The sequence below is a fragment of the Microcebus murinus genome, chromosome 10 (genome assembly GCF_040939455.1).
Source record: "Microcebus murinus isolate Inina chromosome 10, M.murinus_Inina_mat1.0, whole genome shotgun sequence".
NCBI classification, from domain to species: domain Eukaryota; kingdom Metazoa; phylum Chordata; class Mammalia; order Primates; family Cheirogaleidae; genus Microcebus; species Microcebus murinus.
The window spans coordinates 47,405,940-47,430,584 of record NC_134113.1 but is presented as its reverse complement, the minus strand read 5'-3'; the positions used below and the strand labels follow the sequence as shown (position 1 = coordinate 47,430,584).

General features: G+C 36.2%; 1 protein-coding gene across 4 annotated transcripts in view; it reads right to left on the bottom strand.

Annotated features, from left to right (window-relative positions):
• Nucleotides 1-3,177: 3,177 nt before the first annotated feature.
• The window catches only part of CNTN1 (contactin 1), a 340,010-nt gene continuing 318,542 nt past the window's right edge, over nucleotides 3,178-24,645 (bottom strand). For all 4 annotated transcript variants that reach the window (XM_076007181.1, XM_076007180.1, XM_076007183.1 and 1 more), the window contains one exon: nucleotides 3,178-5,470. In XM_076007181.1, the coding sequence (XP_075863296.1) occupies nucleotides 5,394-5,470 (77 nt within the window). In that variant the 3' untranslated portion in view covers nucleotides 3,178-5,393. The remainder of the gene's footprint in view (nucleotides 5,471-24,645) is intronic.

Here is a 24,645-nt window from a genome sequence, read left to right as displayed (position 1 = left end):
AAATAAAATACACCAAACTCCAGGAGATAATCTGAGTCTTCAGTGAGATTTGGTGTATGTGCTAAGTCTAAGAGAGACGCTCTATTACTTTTGGGCCACTGACCAGGTGAGTGTAGGCTTGGAACTGTCAGCAGCCCTGATTCCTGCCACAAGGAGATAGCCTGCCAGAGAGGCAGAATCCATGGATGGAGAGGCAGGTCCCTGAGAACATTACTTACACCCTTATATCTACTGCATCTTAGAGATCTCAGTATTTGAGCCAACAAACTATTTTTTCCCCCTTTACTTTATATGAGTAGTCTGTAACTTGCAACTGAGAGAATTCTGAATCATTGAGGAGTGTTACCCCGTTTTACAGAAGAGAAAATTTAGCATAAAATGTTGCATATCTTGTCTGGGATGTCACAGGTGATAACACATCACAGGTGATGTTAGAATATTATCACAGTTCTGTCCAATGCCCATGATTTTTTCATAATTGCATTTTTACAAAGTTCTTTCTAAATGCACATACTACAAATATTTTTGGTGCCCAAGCTTATGATTTGTCACAAATGCATAGATTTGAGTCACCACCACCAGTTCTATTGCCTCCAAGAGTTTTCTTATGCTGCTCCTGTGAGGTCAGACCCTCCACCTCCCCAGCAACCCTTGACAATCACTGATCTGTTCTCTGTCCCTACAGTTCTGCCTTTTTCAGAATGTCACATAAATTAAATCACATGGACTTTTAAATCCAGCTTCTTTTCACTTAACATGATGCATTTGAGATTCATTCATATTGTTGCAATTATAGACATAAATGCTTTCTGAAAAGATGCTCAGAGCAGCATTTCAATCACATCGGCATTAGTGTGAGCAGTTCATACACAGGTTTTAAAAAGAGAATTATTCTGGGTTGAAACAAAATGTATGTCCACCCAGAATCTGTGGATGTGACCTTGTTTAGAAATAGGGCCTTTGCAGATATAATAAAATTAAGATGGGGTTATACTGGATTAGGGTGGTCCCTAATCCAATGACCCCTGTCCTTACCTTAAAAAAGGAGAAAAATTTGAACACAAAGACACACAGGGGAAATGCCATGTGACAGGAGGCAGAGACTGGAGTGTTGTAGCTGCAAAACCAAGCAATGCCACGCACTGCCTGCAACTGTGGGAAGAGAAACCAGGAGAGAGGCCTGGAGCAGATTCTCCCTCAGGGATTCCAGAAGGCAGGCTGACACCTTGGCTTCAGACTTGTAGCTTCCAGAACTGTGAGGGAATAAACTTCTGTTGTTGTAAGCCCCTCAGTTTGTGGTAATTTTTACTGTAACCCTAGGAGACTAAGACAAGAAAAGATGAGAGTGTTCAGCTTTGCTTTCACGGCAGGATCCATGGAAACAAAATGAGCCCGAATGAGGAGACAGAAAGATGAAGACCAAGTTTCTTCACTTGGTTTTTGCCTTAGGATGAGCCTGACTGAATTCTACAGCCAAATTCCTTAATGGCATTGGAGAGACCTATGTTTATTACCCCAAGTATCAGATCTGTATCTAGGAACTCAAAAGTGAAAACTGTTTTTAAAATATGATGAATAATGTTGAAACCTAATGCTGGCCTCTTATAAACTAGTTTATAAGTCAACTCATTCAAAACCACTATGTTTCTATTCTGACAAAAACAAATGTTGGCATTTACGGCGAGGCATCATTCATAAACCTTTTTTATCAGCAACCTCCAGAAGATTATACTCTCAGGAAATTAAGTATTAAAATTTGATTAATTTTTCATGTATCATGAAGAAAAAAAAAGAAAGAAAAAAAGAAAAAGTAAGGAAAGTCCATGCTCCTTTAGAGAAGAAATCTTCTGAGGTGTGTTTTAGTCTGCTGCTTGGATTTTTACGTACAAACAAGTTAGGGGATATTTTTGTCAGACAAAATATGTATAAAATTTTGATATTAAGATATAGAACAAAAGATATGAACAGTCTTATGCAAACCATCATTTTAGGCAAGCCAAGATAATGGGTGTTTTTTTCTTAAGAGATATTTAAATTATATATACATAATGTTGAAATATATTATTCAGTTAAAACTATCACTTAATCTAGTTTGTAATTATAAAATTGTGATTCTTAAAACTGACTTCCTATCAGACACTTCTGAACACTCCCACCCCCCAAAATGATAGCTCACTCCCCAGATTCTGATTTGGTAAATCTGGACTGGGAGCCTGGGGAATCTATTTATTTTTTCAAATTCTACAGGTGATCCCTACGGGCAACCAGATTTGAGAATCCCTAATGCAGCACACGCTCTCACAGAAAGAAGCTGTCATTTCCCAAAGCCAGGAGAATCTGAGCTGGGGTCCGTCGAAGGTCAAATACCAAATGCAAAGTATTAGAATGGAAGTAATCTAATGCTTGAGGTTGAGAAATGAAGGCAGGATCCACAAAGAAAAACCAGGATCCAGGGTGAAGCCAGCTTCATGGAACAGGAAGGGAGGTCAGGATGGCTATGTGAAATCACAATTGAAACACAGGAGAAAAAGGCAGGCAGAGAGCAGGAATCCCTGAGATTCAGAATGCTGGACCCAGCCTATCTCAGGACTCAAAGGCTTTACCTGTAGCCAATTCCTGCCTGTAGATTCATGCTTTCATGCAAATTCCTCTATTGGACTCTCAGCTCATTCAGGGTTAAACAGTTTCTCATTTTCTCAGAATCTAGCGGCTTTAGTGTCTTCCTTTAGAATGAGTGATATAGTCACTGACATTTCCATGAGTCAAAGTTATCTACTAGGTGATCTTATTTCAATGTAATAATGCCTCTGTGTGTGTGTGTGTGTGTGTGTGTGTGTGTGTGTTTCTATGTGTATACTTTTTGTAGAACCCTTCAAGCATTTAACTGTTGCTTAACTGGTGATATTTATGCCATGCTATTCAACTTAATAATGAAAACCTTCTAAAAATAAATTTAAACTTTAGGTAAATTGAAAGGACAGTTGTTATTTCTTGGGTAACAGTAAGACATTTATTTCTTTATAATTTGTTTTCATTCATAAAAAGGACAAAGCACAGTCCTATACTACTCCATTGAAAAAATGATAAAAAAAACTAAAAAAATCAATTCAATATTTATCAGTATCAAATAAAACTACTATCACCTTTCCTGAAATACAAAGAAACAACAGATGTATCTATATCTATATAAAGTTTAATTAAGAATCTTGTGTCTTAAAGCAGAAGATACATTAGTTAGCTTGACAGCAATTTAAAACTGATGGTCCCAGTTAAATGTGTACAACTGTATGAGAAAATGAAAAGCTTGAGTTATCAGTGTATGACAGATTTTAATCTACTTCATCTCTGTCAGAAATTTAAAACTAAACAACCTCCAAAGTCTGCTTTCTTCTTACCTTTCAGAACCATCTCATGCAAAATCTAACCAGTTTTGCTTGCTATTACCATATATTAGAAAATAAAAGGCAAGCATGCATTTGGCAAAAGATTTAGTTGTTGATTATATAAAAATGCCCAACATGGGTCACATTGCAAAAGAAAAACCCCAAAGTGTAACAATGAAACACAAACATTTGTACAGAAGGCTTACAGAATATTGGTTTCCCCTAAAGTATGAAGACATTTTGTTTCTTTTTCAAATAATTAAATATTTTACGAAATCTGGCAACGATCTGAAGACTGTTGACATACTTCCACAGGGAAATCATCCATTTCACTTACTTTAAAAAGTTTCATTTTATAACAAAGAGTTAAATGTAAACTAACGAAATATTTATTGATATTTTCATAATGAAGGCTCTAAACATTTACACATAGATATATAGTACAAAAATTATACAAATTAAAGAAAGGGGGATAAAGTAGTAATAGTTCATTTTGCTTCCTGTAAATATTTTTTTTATGAACCTATAAGGTATCCTTTCTAAAAAGATAAACTCTATCTCTAATTAGCTCGCAAGGTTGTGCTAATAAAATAGGATTACACCTCTTGAATCATCTGACATTGCACTATTTCACGAGCCAGCTAATTCTTTATTACTTTCTTTTACATCCACACTCAAACACATTTCCGTGCACACCATGGAGAATGAAGAAATGTGCATCTTCCTTTTCACAACCTATAAAAACCCAAAGCACCAACACTTGGGAGACACCATTGGAAAGACACATTATCTGTCTCCTTCTGGCCTTCCAGTTTTGCATACTCTTCAAAGTACCATTAGCAATATATCGATTTGGTATTTTTAGCCAGTTTTCAGTATTGCGTTAACGTGGGAAATGAGCTTTAAAACAATTTAAAAACAACAAAAAAAGAAATTCTGTAGCTTTTCTGACCTACAGGTGATTTCTTGATCCCACATCTCCAAAATAAAAGAAAGGTTATACTTAGGAATGAAGCACAAAATCGAGGATACTAGAATATTATCAGGTAATTCTAATATTCATTTAACTGTCCTTTATTCCTAGCTGTGTGAAGACTGACACATCTCAATTCATAAGGAAGCACTCTGTTTTTCAAAATTCATCATCCCACATATGAACAAACACAGTAATATAATGATACTCTAGATGAGTTATGATTTTTGAGGTTTGGAATTGAAGATAAGAAAAGCATAAAATAACTTCACAGTAGATTATAAAAGTAAAAAAAATTTTCATATGGCATGTTTGCTTTATTATTAAAAACTAACTGAAAAGTATTATTGATTTGGAAAATCAAATATTTAGAAAATTACTTACTTTTAAAATAAGAATACTGACAGTAAGTTCCAGAATTTAGTTTTTAAAATTCAAAATCTTTCAACTCATTCAGAAAAAATAATTTGGAAATGGGACTTATGTCAAAATGTTTCAGTTATACTCTACTTTTTTTCCCCAGGAAAACTCATATTGTCACGAATGATAGGGGCCACTCAAAAATATGCAGGACCCAAAACCGCGAGGATAGTACAAGAGACTGTATTACTCTTACATTTATCACATACGACCAACATTTCAACCTCTATTATATTTCACAACTCGTTATTAAATTTAAAGCACCTGTGTATGGTGATTTTATTTTCACTCTACAGCCTATAGTATTGAATTGAACACTGTAACTTGTCCCATTGGATTAAATCATGCAACTGTCACAGAATCAGGTTAAGTGGTTTATAAGGCATATTGGAACGAGTTAAAAATCATTTATATCCATTTAAAAGTTTATTCTTTTGGATGAAGGGGTTCCTGAATGCCTCAGTCATAATGTGTGTTGTAAATCAGTTGGATAGTTTGTTAAAGTATAATTTATTTGGCTTAGGGTGGAGCCACAGAAATTGGAAGGAATTGTAGTCATCCCAGGGATGAAGCATGTCCTCTGAGCTGGGATGGGAACAGCAGCTGTCGTATTACATTCAGAATTCCAAGTAGACGAGGATGCCAAGGACAGACAGAAGTAAGCCGAGAAGACTGGGAGATAGGGTGGATGCACCTACGAAGTAAACCAAAAGTGTGCATATTATTTCATTGATAACAGTCACTGCTGGTCATTCAGTCTGTCTTGGGGAAGACAAAACTGTGTAGCTTTCAAAAACAAATGGTTTCTTTTACAAAACGAGTTTTCTTACTCTTAAGTGATTTAAGAAAAGCAAAAGTGTTTGATCCAGGATTACGAGGGAGCTGTTTACACAACATGATTAATCATCTAAAATAATAAGATCACAAATGTTCATGTTGTCCCTATGATCCAGCCATTTCAAATTTCTATCATAAGGTCAAGCAAATATATACATGAACTTTTAAACAATAAGATAAAGAGATACAGTGAAAATATTGTTTGTGTTACCTGGAATAATGACATCATAGGTTTGCTAGATGGATTTTACATAATTTCATATCCCAATGGTTTTAAGTCATTTAGACATTTACATACAATAATTTAAAAATGTATTTTTCATAATATTAAATAATCCTCTTCAATTTTTTTCTAAAGAACAATTTCCCTGAGATATTATATTGTGAATTAAAAATTAAAACGATGTAATGTGCTTTGGACTACACTACATCTTGGGCGCCACCCAGAAGGGCTATTCTGTAGTTAAGTCCATCTATGGGTCTATGTCCTGCCCACACTAGAATTCTTGAGAAAGTGTTAGAAAGTGGAACCAAGAAGGCATATTCTTCCTTCCCGTTCTCCACACCTATTAGGCACTATTTTCAATGAACACACTGTTGGAATGAATGAAGGGCTAAAAAGTATAATTTTCAAATATAACAGATTTTTGTTAATTTTTGGGATTCTATTTTCTAAATTTGAAACCTTAAATCACTATTATCTACCATATTAAAAGTGACTTAAAACAGCCATTCCTTGAAATAGTCCACTTATATTCATAGAGATTTAGGGCATTTATCCTGAATCTTTGGTCATTAAAAGCATATTCATGTTCCCTGAGGATAACCATATCTATCTGCACGCCTGTCTTCCCTTCCTTTGATGCTGCCTGGAAACATGAGAGGAAAAGCATTATCAGACACAGATAAAGTAGTTCTTAGAAATAAACAGAACAGTGACGGTCAAAATGTGGGGGCAAACAGCAATAGCAATATAAACAACCCTCAAGTAGCTGCTGATAGCCACATTAAGGCAGATACCACATAACAATGAAAACACTAATCATGACCATGACAGTTCTATAGCCACAAAACAGACTCCATGTTGGCCCTTTAAAAAATATATTATGACATTAATGCAATAATCTACAATGATAGGTATTATTATCCTGATTTTATAGATTTTGTAACTCTGAGTCAGGAAAAATGACTTGCTCAAGGCCAAAAACCAGTAGAGGACAGAGAAAGGATTAGATCTTAGATTTGTCTAGCTGCAAAGGCCATGCTCTTTCAACCTCTATGCCATGATCCAATTCTGTAGATAACTTTAGAAAGGGACCAGTTTTAGAAATGCATAAGGACACTGTGCCTTGCTCTTAATGTGTCAAGGCAAAGGCACAGAAGGAAAATAAATGCCGTAGGGGAAAACCCAGCTACCACCTAAGCTGGTATTTGTATTCTTTGAATACAAGAAGTCTTTGTATTCTTATAGATATTTTTTTTACCTTCTACTTTTCTACATGTTTTTAAAAATATGACACAGCTCACACATTATTTTATTCCCATAAGGTGGCCTAAAACAAACCTCAGTCACACAGCAAAACAGTTAGTTTTTACTGTTTGACCTAACTTAAATGATCTGTCCTGAAGACCTTTGTCTGAGGATACTGCAGGGTCTCTACAACGCTCTGTCTTTTGACCACAAATTACATCAGTGATGGGTACACGTTTATGTACTTGCCTGAATGTGTGGGTTGGCACAGTACAAACTGAGGTTGCAGGAAGAAGTTCAGTCAATTGTGGATGCCATTTTGAAGTTTTGGTGTTAGTATGAAAACCAAATACAATTTCATAATTTGTGGCTTTGGCATCAGGATATTTGATTTATTTAAAATAAACTCTTCATGTTTATGTGTGTTATATTTATTTCTCTAATGGCTCAAGCTTATGTAATTGTGGTCTTCATATTCAACTTTCTTCCACGTTCCAAGTAGAAATTAGAGACCTGATTGAAGTACTATTTAAAGACATTTTAAATGTGGTATCCATACATTCATGATGGATTTTTCAATATATATATTGGTTTTGTATCTAACAAAATATATATAATAATAATATTTTCAAGTATAATTCTAGTACTTATATAGTAAGTAGTAAACATATATTTTGCTTTTTACATATCTGATGAATGTTAAACATGAACAAACCATTGGTGTTGTGAATCATTTTCCCTAGCAGAAGAAATGTAAAACCAACTTAGAGTACTATGTCTCCTCCACTGGAATTTCTTGATGTTTTTACCTAAACTCCCAACTTCTTAGATAGTGGGACAAGATGGCTGCCTAGAGATAGGTCACTAGATTGTCTCAGAAAGAAGAAAAAGTTTTAGGTGAACAAATACATAGCTCAGATGTAATTCTGAGGGAAAACTGCCAAAACCTACCAGAGCTACCACAGGAAGAAGTTGCAGAACAGAACAAGAAGGAGCAAGATTTTGGCAGAGATCAACCTCTGAGAAACTTGGAGTCCTGTAGAAATGGTAGGTGGGGGTTTTGTTTCTCCTTCTCTCACACCTCTGGTAGTCAGCAGGATCCCAAGCTGCTGGAGAGCTTTTCTACACTCATGAGCCCCCAAGCTGCTGCTGCCACTAGGAAATGGGAGCTTCTTGAAAACAAAGCACCAGGCTGCCAGTCCCCTTGGGGTCACTTTCATCAGTCACCACAGACCCAGCAGAGACAGCAGGTGCCATATTGCTTCTCCACCCATTGTGTGCCTTTTTCCTCCCTAGGGAGCTTCAGCCCATTGGTTTTTGTGTCACTGGTTCCTACACAAACATTTCTCAAATCCTGCCCAGACTACAGTAGCCAAAGAGCAAAACTCACTACCCTTGATTGCCAGTCTGTGAATCCTAGATGGCCCCTCCCCCATGAGCAGACTTTCTGACGTGATGAGGCTGCATCAGCTCCTCACTGGTGGTGTTCCTCAGTGGTCTGGGAGCTGACCCTTGACCTCTGTCAAGATAGCTCTTGTACCCACCTCTGAGGAGCCTGAAGGCAGGCTTACCTGACAGCCCAGCCCTGCCCAGCTTCACTCCTCCACCTATATCTACTGTGGTGGAGAATAAGGAGTCCTCTGGAAGCTCCAGGACCCCACCCACCACCTGGGGCATTCAAGTGCTTCTCCTGAGGGGCTAGAGTCTGTCACTGATCCCAAAAAACAATACTGCATTTGACTCTTTGGCAAGCAAGCTTCACCTACTGTCAGAGGACAACTTGTGCAGCCTATTACAGCATTTACTGACTCAAATCATACATGGTGTGGTTGACTCTGACCTACAGGCACCACCTACTGTCTTAGAGATTAAATTGAACATATCGAAACAATTCATGCTGCTAAGAAGACCACAGGAGCTCCCAAATCTAAGCAAAGAAATAAACAGTAGCATCTTAATAGTTGGGGACTTCAACATTCCAATGACAGTATTGGACAGATCATTAAAGCAGCAAATGAATAAAGAAACATTGGACTTAAACAGGACTCTAGAACCAATGTACCTAGCAGACATTTATAGAACATTTCATCAAAAAAGCTACTGAATATACATTTTTCTCATCAGCACATGGGACATTTTCCAGGATTGATCATATCTTAGGTCACAAAACAAGTCTCAGCAAATTCAAAAATATCAAAATCAAACCATGTATCTTCTCAGACCACAGTGGAATAAAACTGGAAATCAATTCCAAGAGAAACACTCAAATCTACACAAAGTCATGGAAATTAAACAACCTGATGCTGAATGATCCTTGGGTAAATGATGAAATCAAGATAGAAATCAAAATATTCTTTAAACTGAATGACGAAGTGAATAGAAGTTTTGAAAATCTATGGGATTCAGTAAAAGTAACTTTAAGGAGCAAGTTCATAGCCTCAAATACCTACATCGAAAACTCAGAAAGATCGCAAATTAACAACCTAATGTAACAACTTAGGGAACTAGAAACAGAAGAACAAACCTAACCCAAAGCCAGCAGAATAAAAGAAGGAACAAAGCACAGGGCAGAACTAAATGAAATAGAAACAAACAAACCAAAAAAGGCCCAGGTTCAATGAAACAAAAAGTTGATTCTTTTCGGAAAAGATAAGTAAAATTGATAAACCACTAGCCAGATTAACCAAAACAAAAGAGAAAGGATTCAAGTAACCTCAATCAGGAATGAAGAAGGAGATATTACAACTGATATAGCAGAAATACAAAACATTATCTGTGAACACTACAAAAACCTCTATATAAACAAACTGGAAAACCTAGAGGAAATGGATAAATTCTTGGAAACACATAATCTCCCAAGGGTGAATCACAAAGAAATAGAAACCCTGAACAGACCAATAATGAGCAATGAGATTGAATTTGCCCCTTAAGGCTGCTTTTAGTGAATCCCATAGATTTTTCAACAACAAAAAAAAGCCCCATACCAGATGGATTCACAACCAAATTCTACCAGACCTGCAAAGAAGAACTGGTACCTATCCTACGGAAACCATAACATTGAGAAGGAGGGAATCCTCCCTAACTCATTTTATGAGGCAAGTATTATCCTGATATCAAAACCAAGAAACGATACAACAACAACAAAAGAATACTACAGACCAATATCCCTTATGAACCTATATGCAAAAAATCCTCAATCCTATATGCAAGCAAACCAAATTCAACAGCACATCAAAAAGATAAACCACCACTTCTTGACTTTGATGAAATGAAATAATGGATATTTACCCTAATTGCTTTTAAGAGTTTCCAGAAAAGAAAACAAAAGAGAAATAGGAAAATAAGATAGATTTGATCTTTGAGGTATAGCAAAATTTTCTACATTTGATGATTTTTAAGTGTATCTATTTTATTATATTATAATTATATTTATTATATTTTTAAGTATATCTATTATTTTAAGTATATCTATTATTATTATATTGTCTATGTCTCAGCTTGTTCATTTTGCTTTTGGTCATGTTACCTTTTTATTCATCTTTGAGATAGCAAAATAATAAGCTAAGTAGAGAAGAAAAAAGATAGCTTAAGACCTACTTACAGTTCTTTCAATAACTAGTTTTATATAACTTTGGGCTGAAAAGAATATTTGGGCTCAAGACATGGCTCTGATGCTCCTATGATCTTTGGCTATTTTACTTCTCAAGGATGTGGATTTTCCTTCCGTAAAATGATAGGGTTCAATATTACAAGTCCTAAGGTTCCTACTACAGCCATGAGTCTAAGAGTCTTAGCAAACCATAATATGTTTAAAAACATCAAGCATTGAGCCATAAAATTTGCAAGCATATTTGTTATATCACCCCCCTATTTATGATAATCAAAGTTGATATTAGTTTATAAATATACATTAAGAACTTGATCTTCTAAGTGCTAGTGGCTTTGGTGGGTTTTTTTCAATCCAGTGAATCCCACTAATCTTGCTGCTCCTACTTGTTTGGCAATTAGGAACCCATATGCCAAGCAAAATAGAGGGTGTTTTTTTTTTGTTTGGCAGAGGTACATGGTTTGCTGGCAGCTTATCTTGGCAGCTGTATTTGTTCCTTACTGTTGACTCTGGCCCTTTCCCTGTCAGAGAATGCCAGGCTGCCAGGATGAATTTCTTCTTTGAGAAAAGAGTGAGCATTTCCAATAGAGTGATGACCAATTGATTCGCTGGGAAATGTAAAAGTAACTTCTAACTGCCTCCTGGCCAACAAGCACATGCTCAAAAAACCTGATTTTGACATTATTTTTGGGCAAGGTGAATCTGTAATTATGAGGACTTTTACACTTGGCTTTCCTGCTTCCTTAGAAATGCAAGGTGACATTTTCTCAAGAGAATATTTGAGGTGTGACAGAATTCTATTTGAATACTGTTACCATTCACCTGAGCGTATGACCTCTCACAAAGTACTTAACTTCTCTGAGCTCCATTTCCTTCTGTAAAATGGGGAGTGTAATACCTTCAAGTAGGGCATCCATGTGAATTAAATGGAAAAAAAAATACATGTTCAAAATGCATAGTAAAAACCATCCATTAATTGTGAATTTGAAACATGAGATTTAGTGTGTTCATTTTAAAAAAATTATTATTTAGTGAGTATTTAGCAAGAATACACTGAGTCTGGGGTGAGACAGAAGAGACCCAGACCTCGGTATCCTATTCTATAGAATACACAACATATATATAATGGATTAACCAACAACCAGAGCCAATGTAGTAGATAATCTTTGCATTTGTCTTTGGAAGTAGCTATTTGGCAGAACATTCTTCTGATGGTAACTCTGACTTTGTTAAATACATCAAACTACCCCCATGATCAGTTTTTTTTTTTTCAACCTCAAAGTTAGAGATACTGGGGACTTCTAATGCCATTTTATTTTGCCATATTCATAAAACAACTATTATATTATTTCTTCCATTGCCTTTATTTTGTCTTACTTCTCCCAATTAGTTTTTGAGGCAAAGGGACGAGCAGAGTCAGAAAATTCAAGGATTCATGCACTCCACCATTCCAAGGTAATGGTTCCTCTTTAGTGCTAGGCTTGAGGGACCAGTTGGGCACATCTATGAATAAGATTTCCTGGACATTTTCAGGAGCTACAAATAAGTGACCTATTGGGTTTATATAGAGATAAAGGAACACTGTTCCTGTCAATCATCCCCTGCACACACACATTTACTTGCTCTATTGCTTTTCTTCTCTCTTTTTATGGGGACACTGTGTCGTGTTGGGGGGCACTGACAATAAAGAGAAGGAATAAAACTATTAATAATTAGCTGTGAGAGCCAATTTTCCTTAAACTTCTTAATGAGCATATCTAAACAAAAGAAATCCAAACTAAGGGAAGCAGATACATCTTTTCACAAAGCCCACCAAATTCTCAGTTCTTCTTTGACATGAATTCCATCTTTTGCTGGTTTTAACACCCATGCTCAAGGGCACGGTGGAGCACAATGTTTGCTTCCAGATGAGACAATGGAACCTAAAAGGCTGACCCTGTCCTGCAGCTGGAGACCATGACTATTCCTGTGTAGAGGGCTTATTTTGTATGGGTATTCCTAAAACTATAGGAGAGATGAAATGTGTTTAGGAGACGCACATTTGCATCCCTAGTAATACTACCAATATCTGTGGGAGAAATCAGTTCCTAGAACTAGGAAAGTACAGGTATGTGTTGCCTATTAAGATTTCTTAGAACGGTAGGTCTTTCAGGAAGAGAAGGGCTGTGGGGATAATAGAGAAAAGCTTTTGTCAGTCAGCACCATGAGCCTCAACATATATATTGTATCTAGGTTCAGTGGCTGTTTTGTGAGACCCTAATCAGCACTGTCATTCAAGTGGCTGGCCTACCTGGTTTTAGTAAAATAGAGATTATGATTAAATATAAATTTATATTTTACCTCTGCTTTTTTTTGTAAAATGAAACCTTCACCTAATAATGAGGAAAACTCTAAAATTTAAATATACAGAGAGCAATGTTATAAGAATACTGAAAAGAAGATTTATTTAAAACTACTTCATTTATTCATACATTTTCTGGACAGCCTGAACCATAAAATGTCGATAATAAATATCTGTTCAATGGATTTTTTTATTGTTTTAATTACTTAGTAAGTGCCTACTCTGCCCAGAGCACTTTGGAACATGTTATTATATTTAATTCTTATAATATCCAATTGCAGTATGTGCCGTTATCTTTATTTACAGAAGAGGAAGCTAGGGCACACATTTGCCCACCTAAAGGAAGGCAAAATTGGATATTGAATTTAAACCTGAATCAAAGCCTTGTGCTATTTCCTCTAACCCATGGCTGCGTCATGAACATCTCTTAATATTGCTAGAGAATGCAGTGCTCCCACCTTCCTTTATGTAATAAATTCAGAGTTGGTAATTATTAGAGGTATCTAAACACCTCTACAGCCACAACAGCCAAAAATCCAATTTCCCCACTGGTTTCAAGTGGTGATTCAGAGAAACAACTACTTTGGGAAGTTTCCCAGGGTAAAACTGGGGCAAAAAGTCCCATTTTACCATTCTTGAGTCATCTTTGGCTTTGGGGCTATGACAAGGGAGTGACTCACCTGTTTTAGGCAGTGTTTTGGTATTTAAGATTTTCCTTCCTAATATAATCCTGAACTCATTTGTCTGTTAGACCTTGGGACCTTACTGCAGGATTCAGTGTCATCCATCTATCAAAAAGGATTAATTGGTACCTCTCTGTTTTACTACATGCTCATGAATATTTTTAGAAACTGCCTGAATTCACTGAATCCCCATAACTATTAAGAAGATCATAACCAGCTGAATTTTCTACTTGCACTTCCATGGGAGAAACAATTTTTCAGCTGTTTTAACAATGGTTTGAAATCAGTATGGAGTTACTGGCTAGAATTGAACACCTATAATCTAAATAATTTCTAAGAGATTGCACTTGCTCAGTTTCTCATCCAAAAGATATAAAATAATTCTAATTTCTTTGTGTTGTATCTGCACAGAATTTCCTTAGTTCTGTTTATATATTCTTCAGAATTCCTTCTTTTTCCAAAAGGTTCATTTTTAGTCATAGTTGCATGGTGCTAAACCCTGAAATTTTAAGTTCTTTTCAAATTCTTTTTAGGTTCAAAAATGTGGAAAAAAAGATTACCTTTCATCACTTCTGCAAGGAGTTTTATTTATAAAATCATCAGAGTAGTTACTCCTTTCTAACCATCAGGAATTCTGGGAAATTCTTTAAGAAACCATTTTGTTTATATTGAACAAGCCAAATTCCCACAAAATGAATAGTAATTAAAACTCCTCTTTCAATTCCAGTATTTTTACCAGTACTACCAGTCTTCTTTCAGTCATTCCATTATAAAATTTTTGGAGTCATTATTGCTTTTGATCGCCTCAAGAATTGACTCTTGTCTTTATGTTTGTTGACACTGTACTTTATACAAAGGGACTTTTAAACAGAGGGATGTTTATCAATGATGATATACTAATATGTTTTAAGTAATTCATAGTGAATTTTCTAGGTATTAGGAGACATGTTACAAAAGTGAGAGAGAAGTTTGAAAGAAATGATTCATTTTTGACATAGTATATCTTACTTGGACTATCCCACGTCAAGTTTATCTTACCTGGTGTTTCCAGGTTGAAGCTCTTCAGAGTTTGTCCCAGGACCACTTCTCTCTCCCTCTATTCTCCCTGTTCTTGTCATTATTCTTACAAAAATCGCCTATCCTTCTGCATTGCTTAGGTCAGTCCATGATGTCACTGTGCACTCAATTATTCATAATAGGAAATGTAGCCAATTTCAAAACACTTTTTCTCCCTCACCTACAATATATCAACTTGGTCACCAAGTCTGATTTGATCTCCAATATGGTGCTAGCATCTCTGCTGGACTCTATCACCATTGCCTCAGCCTTAGGGATTTGGAACCTAGTCATCTCGTGCTTAAATACAAAAACAAAACAACATAAAAAAGCAAAGATCATAAACTTAATCTGCCCCCTTTTCACAGTCTGAATATAACTTACTCTCCAATTATATCACCCTTACCTTCATTTTCAAAGCCTGCATTCCAAATTACCTGAATGAGACTAAAAATGAAGTAATCAGCCCATCTAACCAACATGCACTAAGGTACTTAATTCAGAAATATGAACAAAGTCTTACACTGATTTTCTAGATTCTGCGAATGACATTTCTGGCTATCCATAGGTTGATTTCATAATACAGATTGAAAAAGAAATAGAATCCACCAAGAGAAATGAGTTGCACACTAAACCTTGACATTTTTTTTTCTCTTGTGAAGGTTCTGCTAATGCACTTGCAAGATTTTAAATGTTATTTAGAACCTTTCTTGCTTTCTGTAGTGATTGTGGCATATTTTAAGTTGAATATGTGTTTAGAATACAATCTTGGACTAGGAATACATGGCTATTTCTTTAGAGGAACATAGTTACATAATACTTTAATTTGACTATATAATTGGTGCTTTACATAGGTTAGCTTTAACTGAATCAGATGAATTTTCCACTTGTTCAGATGAAGTCTAGATAATTAAAAGAAAGTAATCCAAGTTTATTTAATTTTTTCTCTTCCAAGAATCATATGTATTCTGTCTGTTTAGATAATGGTAGAGGCTATGACAGATCTTCTCCCAAATTGTTAACACAATTTGTTTTGGAGTTCAGGGGCTAGAAATCTCATCTCTGCCTAGCTGGCTTTCACTACTTGTTCTGCAATGTGATAGTTACTTATAGAATGACTTGGGTATTTCTGGGTGTCTTTGCTTCTCTTCTCTTGTGTCATGTCATGTCCCAGTATCAGGTTCCTTTTAAAACTTGCCAAATGTAATTAATTGCATCTGGACATAGTGTAGAGGTTAAGAGCACATGCTTTAGTGTTAAAATTAAATCATTAAATTTTGGTGCCTTACTTTACCAGCTGCATGACTTTGGGTAAGTTACACAAACTCTCTGAACTTCAGCTACTTCATCAGTGAAATGATGACAGTAACATTTGCCTAATTATGTTATTATAACAATTAAAGATGCACAGTAAATTGCTATCATAAATAAATATTTCATAGTTAGTGGTTCTTTCAATTACCATAGCTAGGAAATTCTTTTCTAACCTGCTCCATTTGTCAAAAAAAGAGTGGCATTCATCTGCGGTCTCTGCAGGCCATATTCCAAACAATTCTGGTAATGGACTCAGGAAGAAAAAAGTATCCAGCCAGGCCCAAACCGAAGGACATTATATGGTAATAACTAGATTTAGGACACCATTTAAGCCTAGCCAAGAGGGATCATGGCTATTCTGACCACAAGTTAACTACTCTGGATCTCCAAGTTTGCACAAACTTGAAAGGAGGGCTGGGTACTGATGTGAGGCCTGTCTGGGGAGAGCAGATCCTGGGTTGTATTAATAGTACTTCTTGGTGGGAAGGTGAGAGGGAAGAGAGAAGTCACTGCTGAGCAAGGTACATTGACATGATCCAACTTGTAGATAAAGTTGTTGGGTGTTTTTGTTAGGTAGGCAGGAGACATCTGAATGTTATTAAAATTTGTGATTCTGTTCAATTCTGCTTTTCTTTTTCTTTTTCTTTTCTTTCTTTTTTTTTTTTTTTAGGATTGCTTCTCTAAGTTTTAACAGTAGAGAAAAAAATTTAACTGCCAAATGTTCATTGATGAATTTCAATTTAATGGGAATTGACTACTACCCTGTGCTCACTACTGGGTGCAGAAATAGCTTTTCTCTCCAACCCCCAGCCCCAAGAGATTACAGCTGAGTGACAATAAACCACAACTACAGGACCCAATTATACTACTGCATGGTGAGTATGATTGCACTCAGAGTGCCAAAGACATCATGGGACCAAAAAGGACACACACCTGTAGGTAGTTCCAGAAAAAGAATTTCCTAGAGGAGAAGGGACGTGCACTAAGAAAGAAGAGATGGGGCAGAATAGATGTATGGGTTTTACAAATGTCCTTCTATTGTGATAATAACAAAATATTTACCAAGAAATGCATTACTAAAAAAGAGAAGCTAATGAAAAGTAATCCTTGATATTCAAAAAGAAATAAACTCTTATTTTAAGCCATTGCGTCATAATAATCTAATTGAACATAAAGTTACGGTAATACTCTAAGGCAGGGGTGGGGAACCTGTGGCCCTCCAGGTCCTTAAATGCAGCCTTTTGACTGAATCCAAATTTTACAAAACAAATCCTTTTCTTTTTATTAATACAATTTTGATTGTCTTTTATATTTTTAGTTCATTTTTAAAATGAAAATATTTAAAATACTAAAGAATAAAAGAAGTTTCAACAAAATAATCCTGCCAGATTGACCAGCACAATCAGAATATTGGTAAGCCATAAGACCTAAATTGAAGGCTGCCATGCTCCTGATTTAGTTCTAACTTCTCCTACCTGATTGGCACTGCTGCTGCAGCAGGCTGGATGGCAAGAGTTTATGGGAATCAAGTATGCCAATCTGTTCTCAGCTTTTGACGATGGTGCACTGTATTTCTGTTTGAAGTGGAATTTGTGAAGAGTTGCACAGCTTGACAGTATTTTTTAATTCTATCTGCTTAACAGCCCATCCATCATGTCAAAGAAAACCAAGAGAACGCTAAAGGAAGAAATCTGATTTTTAAATGAGGATTGGGAATCACAATATTATATAGTTTCTGCTAAAGATAATATGATTTGCTTCCTTTGTGATACTGCAGTATCAACACTAAAAAATTCAGTGCTCATCAGCATTGTAACACTCATAAGGGCCACAAATATTTTAAATTAGAGGGAGAGGCATGAAAATTTGTACTGCTAAAAGAAAATTTTTATTTCCGTTTTTCATCAGAAATTAAAAGATGAAAAATAAAAGCAAAAACAATTATTTCAAGTAGCATTAAGACCTGGAAATAATGGCACTGAAGCAACTTATAAAGTAGCGTATTTACCCAGGAACAAAGGGAAGCCGTTCAGTGATGTAGAAATTGTGAAAGTATGCACTGTTGAAGTTGTAGGATGCTTAGACACCAATAACATTTCAAAGTACAAACTGCTGCTTTCAAGGAGAACCATAATCGATCTGTAGCATGAATTAGCCTTCAACTTAACAACTCCATGTAAAACGTCAAAAGGAAAATACATATTATTCAATTGCTGTGTATGAATCAACTGATACTATTGACTTGGCACAGGTTTTATACTTCCTTTGGGTCATAATAGAAGATTAGAAGATTTTCTTTGCTACAAAGAGTTACTGGCTATGGGCACTCTTGAAGACAGAGCATGGGGAATAGATATCTTCAACAACTTTCAAGAAAATGTGATGTGGGACTGAATTTGGTAAATTTAGTGAGTATATGTACAGATGCTGAACTTTCCATGACAGGAAAACATGAAGGGTTTATTGCACAGATAAAAAGAGTATTGAGAGATCCATATGCTTTCATTTCATTGTATCTTGCATCAGAAAAATCTCTGTGCTAAAGACTACTGTGTTTCCCCGAAAATAAGACAGGGTCTTATATTTATTTTTCCTCAAGAAGACACCCTAGGGCTTATTTTCAGGGGATGTGTTATTTTCCCCTCAAAGCCTCAGCTTGCAGCACGCACAGGATGGATGAGACCTGATGGGGAATTGAATGCAAGGGTTTAAGATACATAAAAATCAGGTTTTAATTTATTCATGTATTACTCACATAAAAGGCAGACATTATTCTTCTCATTCTATACATAAAGATTAGAATATACCTATGCCAAATAATCAAGGTACATAAATAGAAAAAATACATACAAATGTATAAGATTATAGATATCTTCATTAGAAAGTCAAATTTTGCCAGAATATTAGGAAATAAAGTAAAAATCTAACAAAAACAGGCTTGTATCTCATGAGCTGGGAGTTAATGGTAGTGAACAAGGTTAAAAGAGGTCAGGCAAAATACAAATGTGAATGTGATCCATCCCCATCCTGAGTAAGATGGGAAACCATTAAAAGTTTTCATGCAGAGAGGTGATAGGAGCTGCTATATTTTTAAGTGAGCACTGTGCTCATTTTGTCAAGAATGAATTGTAGGTGCTAAGCACAAAGCAAAGAGAACCAGTAGATTGCTAGTGCAGCAATCCTGGAGTCAAAGCCTGGACTGTGCCTATTTAATATAGGTATATTTTAATCTTTATGTGTAGCAGGAGAGGAATAATGTCTACCTTTATGTAGCAGCAGGGGTGGATATTTCTAGATATATTTTAGTGGTAAAACCAATAGGATAGGATTTTTTGATGAAATAGATATGGTATATATATAAAAAAGGAAGTCAAAAGTGACTACAAGAAGATTGGTGATACTTTACTAAAACTGCAGAAAAAGCAAATATAGGGAGGGGAAAAAGAGTTCAATTTAGATATCTGACTGGAGATAGCAATCAGGCAGCTGGATAAATCAGAATAGACTGACATTTGATTGTTTTGATTATTTCCAGCATAAACATGCCATGCACTTAAAGGCTTGAGACTATACGAGATTACTTAAGGACTAAAAGGAAGAGAGGTACTGAAGTACTGAGCTCAAGGGATTTTAAAGTTCAAAGGTTGGAGAGATGATCAGAAACTACCAAAGAAGAGTGAGAACAGCAGTATGGGGGTGGGGAGAGCTCAAGAGAGACTGGTCAGAAATCAGAAAGCCAAGCAGGAGAAAGTGGTTAAGGGCATTAATGCTGCTAGGAGGTTAAGGAAAGGACTATTCCTGGATGAGAAGCAGGGAGGTCACTGGTAACCCCCACAAGATCTATTTTGATACAATCTTGGAGTGAAAACCTGACTGGAGCAAATTCAAGACAGAATTTGAGAAAAGGGAATAGAGATGATAAAGATGAACAAATTGTTTGTTGAATTTTACTCTGCAGAAGATCATAAAACTATGCTACAGGGATTTTCTTTCTTTCTTTTTTTGTTGCTTTAGTTCAGGCATCCTCAAACTACGGCCTGCGGGCCACATGCCACCCCTCCCCCACAGGACATTTATCCGGCCTGCCAGGTGTTTTTGCCACAGCTACCTGTCCTGGGCCCATAGTGCGCATGTATGGAATGTGTACCGCACTCTCCAGTGGCCCTCCAACAGCCTGAGGGACAATGAACTGGCCCCCTGTTTATAAAGTTTGAGGACCCCTGTTTTAGCTTGTCTTGTGAGTCCTTCCCCCCTTAAAGATGGGCAATATTGCAGAATGCTTGCATAGTGATGAGAAGAATCAAATAGATAAAAGAAAAATGATGATGCAGAAGAGAAAAGAAAGGATGGCTGAAGCAACATTCTATAATTAACAAGATGTGTTAGAATCTGGCTTACGTGAAGTGGGATTGCCCTGAGATAAGAACATGAAGTGTTCAGCCAGGGTATTACAAAAGAGGCAGTTGACATGGGCACATCTGTAGGTGTTGCTGCTTTGGATTGCTTCCATTTTCTTAGGCAAATAGGAAGCAAGGTCATTGACTAAGGAGGGAAGATGGGAAAGATGTGTTGAAAATTTAAAGAACGAGAAGAAGGTATGAAACAATTATCTAGGAGAGAAGAGTGGATAAGCTGGAACAACCTAGTGAAATGGCCCAAAAGCACTATGGGCCCACTTGAGGTTAGTGATCATGAATTTGAGGTGAAACCAGTCTTCATGTTGGTAGTCTTCTCCAGCCCCCTTTATCTGAAAGAATGTAGGCATGGAGCAAGTGGTGAGTTAGATCTAATCCATGGGTTAGCCATGTGAATATGGTGAAATCAGAGAAGCAAAAGAAGAGGTTGGTCTATGTAAGGGAGTAACTATAATCTGTGATGTGGCATTTAAGCTGGATATGGAGAGAGTGAGGACATGAGGAAGGTAAGGGACATACACAAGGTGGTAAGATCAATGGCTGTGCTTCCTGCTGGGTCAAAAGATGTCAATAATCTGAGAACTAGAAGTGAGAAGAAAGACAGGAGGTGGTCAGAGACTAGGACATCTTATATTATGAAGACAGTAATGATCAGGGTTGGAGTGGAGGCCTGGAAAGAACATAAATATGAGGATATGTTTCAAGGAACTGTGAGGACAGAGTAATGTAAGGATCATCCACATGTGCATTGAAATCACATGAAAGCATGAAAGAAGTCCTTTGGAAAGAGTGACAGTGATCTGAAAACTAACATCTTTAATAAATAAGTAAGACTGACCCAGGAGGTTGGTAGAAAACTTCAACAAGAAGGGAAAATGTGTGGGAGAGGCTGACGGTATGAACTTCCAAGCAGGGCTTTTTAGGCAAGAGGGAGAAGAATACTACAGAAGTGACAAGAAGCAAGGACACCTACCCATCCACCTGGCCCAGAGTTCAAGGGTTGTGAGAGAGAGCACCACCACTTTTGAATAATCTGCAGAAGGAGCAATGCCAATGCGGAGACCAAGATCAGTAAAAGGTGAAGGAAACATTCAGTGACGAGATGGAAGTTATAGACAGTTACTGATGGCTCAAATGAGTTCCAGAAGGCAGAGTGGGAAGGTTTTAAGAGTTCAGTAAGAATTAAGTATGGACAGAGATGAATGCAGGAAATGGGCACCTGGAGCTGTAATAATAATTTGAGAGTCCTGAGTTTCTTAAGTGATTGTCATAAACAAGACTTAATGCATGAGGAGATTCGATCTGAGGGTCTCCAGGCAGATGGTGCTGATGAAGGAGGGAGTTACGGGGATAGGTATGGAGAGGGGAGGTCTTGATGGGAGTACGTGGAGTTCTGCTTATATTGGGCACATACTATGAGGAAGGCTGCATTTGATCAGGGTTTGGGGTTTGTCCATGTGACGAGCATGGAGGGAGAATGGGGCATGGGATAGACAAGGCAGCTATTTTAATTATGGCCCATGGAATCTGAGCTGACATTTAAGGAGAGAGCTGAGGACATGGGAGGAATAAAGAACAGGAAAAACAAGCAATGGTATCATCAGTAGTTCTGGGCGGGGAAAGGTGAAGAACTGTTGGAGTTGGGAGGAGATTTGAGGGGATAAGCTGGAAACAGAAGAGTTAGTGGCCAGACAGTAGAACACTTAAGATTAAAATTTTTAAAAATGTTTGCCATTATTAGTAATATCAAGATTTACAGAGGTTCTTAACCATTTAAAGTCATGGACACCTTTAATGGTCTGTGGATGTCTGAGAATATTGAGAATACATGCATAAAACATAGTACATAGAGTTAAAAGGAAATTGATTATACTGAAATGCGTTTATAAAAATATCAAGAAACCACATAAATCTTTATTAACACATTAAAATAGTGTGCTTATTAACATATTAGATATTGAGATATAGGAACAGGTTCAATAAATGTCATATTTTTGAAGAAGTGCAAAATAAACACAGCTGCAATATGTGAGAATATCCATTATTGTTGTTGGTAACAGTGATTTGTTACCTACATTCATATTAAAAGAATGCTAAATTTCAGTTAGAAATTAGTGAAAATTATGATGTATTTTTTTTCCCCATTCAAGTTTCAAGGACATGTCAAATCCTAATTCACGTTAAAGTCTGTGAATCTCTGTCTAGACTGTGACCACAAGTGGGTGGCTGAGGCAGGGCACAAACCAAGATCATCAGAAATGAAGAGATACCCAAGGCATTGGAAGGGTCATCTACAAAAATGTTGATATCCTAAAAATTCACAGCTGCCAGACACATCTGTGTTCTAAGGCATCTCCTATGGGCTAGGGGACTTGTGGAGCCAGTTTTCTTTAATCTCCAACGCCCTTGACTCTTCCTACTTGTCCTGGCTATGTGACTCTAGTCTGGCGATTTGTTTTTGAAAGCATTTTTTAAGAAAAAGAGATGAGAGTGAAGTACATGGGCCCTGAAATGAACGCTTACAGAAGAAAGATGACTGGCTGGAGAAGTTCATACTGTTGAAATTGTTCTAAATTATTTGTTTCCTTTTGGTCTGGTTCGTTTTGCCAAAGGTGTCTGTAAAAACTGCCTCTGGAATGTCATTTTCTTCACTGCATTGCTTTCATACTGTGAACAATCTACCAAGAGGCCTGGCTTCTCGCCTTACCCAACTATGAGAAGTACTTTGAGACCTAAGTGTTCCTTCATAAATCACTAATGCTGGTCCCTGATGTAGTATCAGATGGACCATTTTAATATATTGCCATATCACATTTCAGTTTAAGTGTTTTATATTCCCTCTTTTTATGGCATTAAAGGTTTCTAATTAGATTTGTGAGAAATTTCAAGGGTTTTATTTTTAACAATGACATACTCACTTTCTTTTCAAAATGGTTTTCAAATTTATGTTAGAGTGAACAAGAGTCAGACCTCAAGAGGGAAAATTTAAAACCCAACTCCCTTTCTCAGAACAGACAATTGTCTTTATATAGTCCTGAGGGGGTTACGAACCAACACAACCTATAATGTTTCAAAGGAAAATGAGTTTTGATGGTTGATGGGTATATGTATTAAAGATAATCTTATTGCTTTAATTCACTTATTTGTTGCTCTTATTTCAGGAAAGAATATAAAATAATATCCTCTGTGGTTTGAGGGGGGGTATATTGATCTTAATATTTCATCCTTGTTTCCAATCCATTTGAGTGTACAGAAGAAATCTTAATGCAAGTTTTTATGTTATTAATAAATCAACATGAATAGAAAATTACAAAATTGAACTTACTAATAATTATAATTTTACATTATATATCACTTTACAAGATTATTCATTTTCTCATGACAAATTTATTGATGCAAAATATTATGACTTATAAAATTTCTTTGATATAATTACATTCTCCTAAAATTATCAATTCCTTTAATTTCCAAAACCCTTTTCAAAAGCACTAACTATATATGAGTGTCCCTTCTCATACTAGGTTCCAATTTTAGTTCCTTCAGCAATATTCTTTCCTGATTCTACAAATCTATGCTTCTATTATAACATTCTAAATTTAGAATACACCACCAAATGCCGCTCTTGATGTTAAGAGGTTGCCTCATAGATTTCAGAATTGTGGAATAACTAATATAAAATAGAAAACAAAATAAAAGCATTTACAATTTTCCTAAAGCAGAAATGACATAAACCATTCCTTAAATATTCCTATCTGCCTACTTAACTATTGTTTAATAATGATATGGCCAAATATACATTTTTAAAGGATGAACATGTGTTAACTGACTTTGTTTGAATCAGAGTTCTTACAATTCAATTTAGTGACATAATATTTGGTAATCTGCTCACCGTCATAAATCTTTGTTTATCCACATTGATTGACAATTCCTTATGGCTTGAATCAAAAATAATTCTGCCTTTTGAAGCAAACTTTCCAGCCATTCTGTAACTCTCCATCCCTTTTTTCCATTTTTATGAAGCTGATCCTTGACCTAATTTCCTCTTTTCCCTTTTCTCTAAGTGAATATCCTATATCTATGTTTATTTATCTCATTATTTAACTTTGAACATTATGCACAAATCATTTTCTTTTTTTGCTAATACA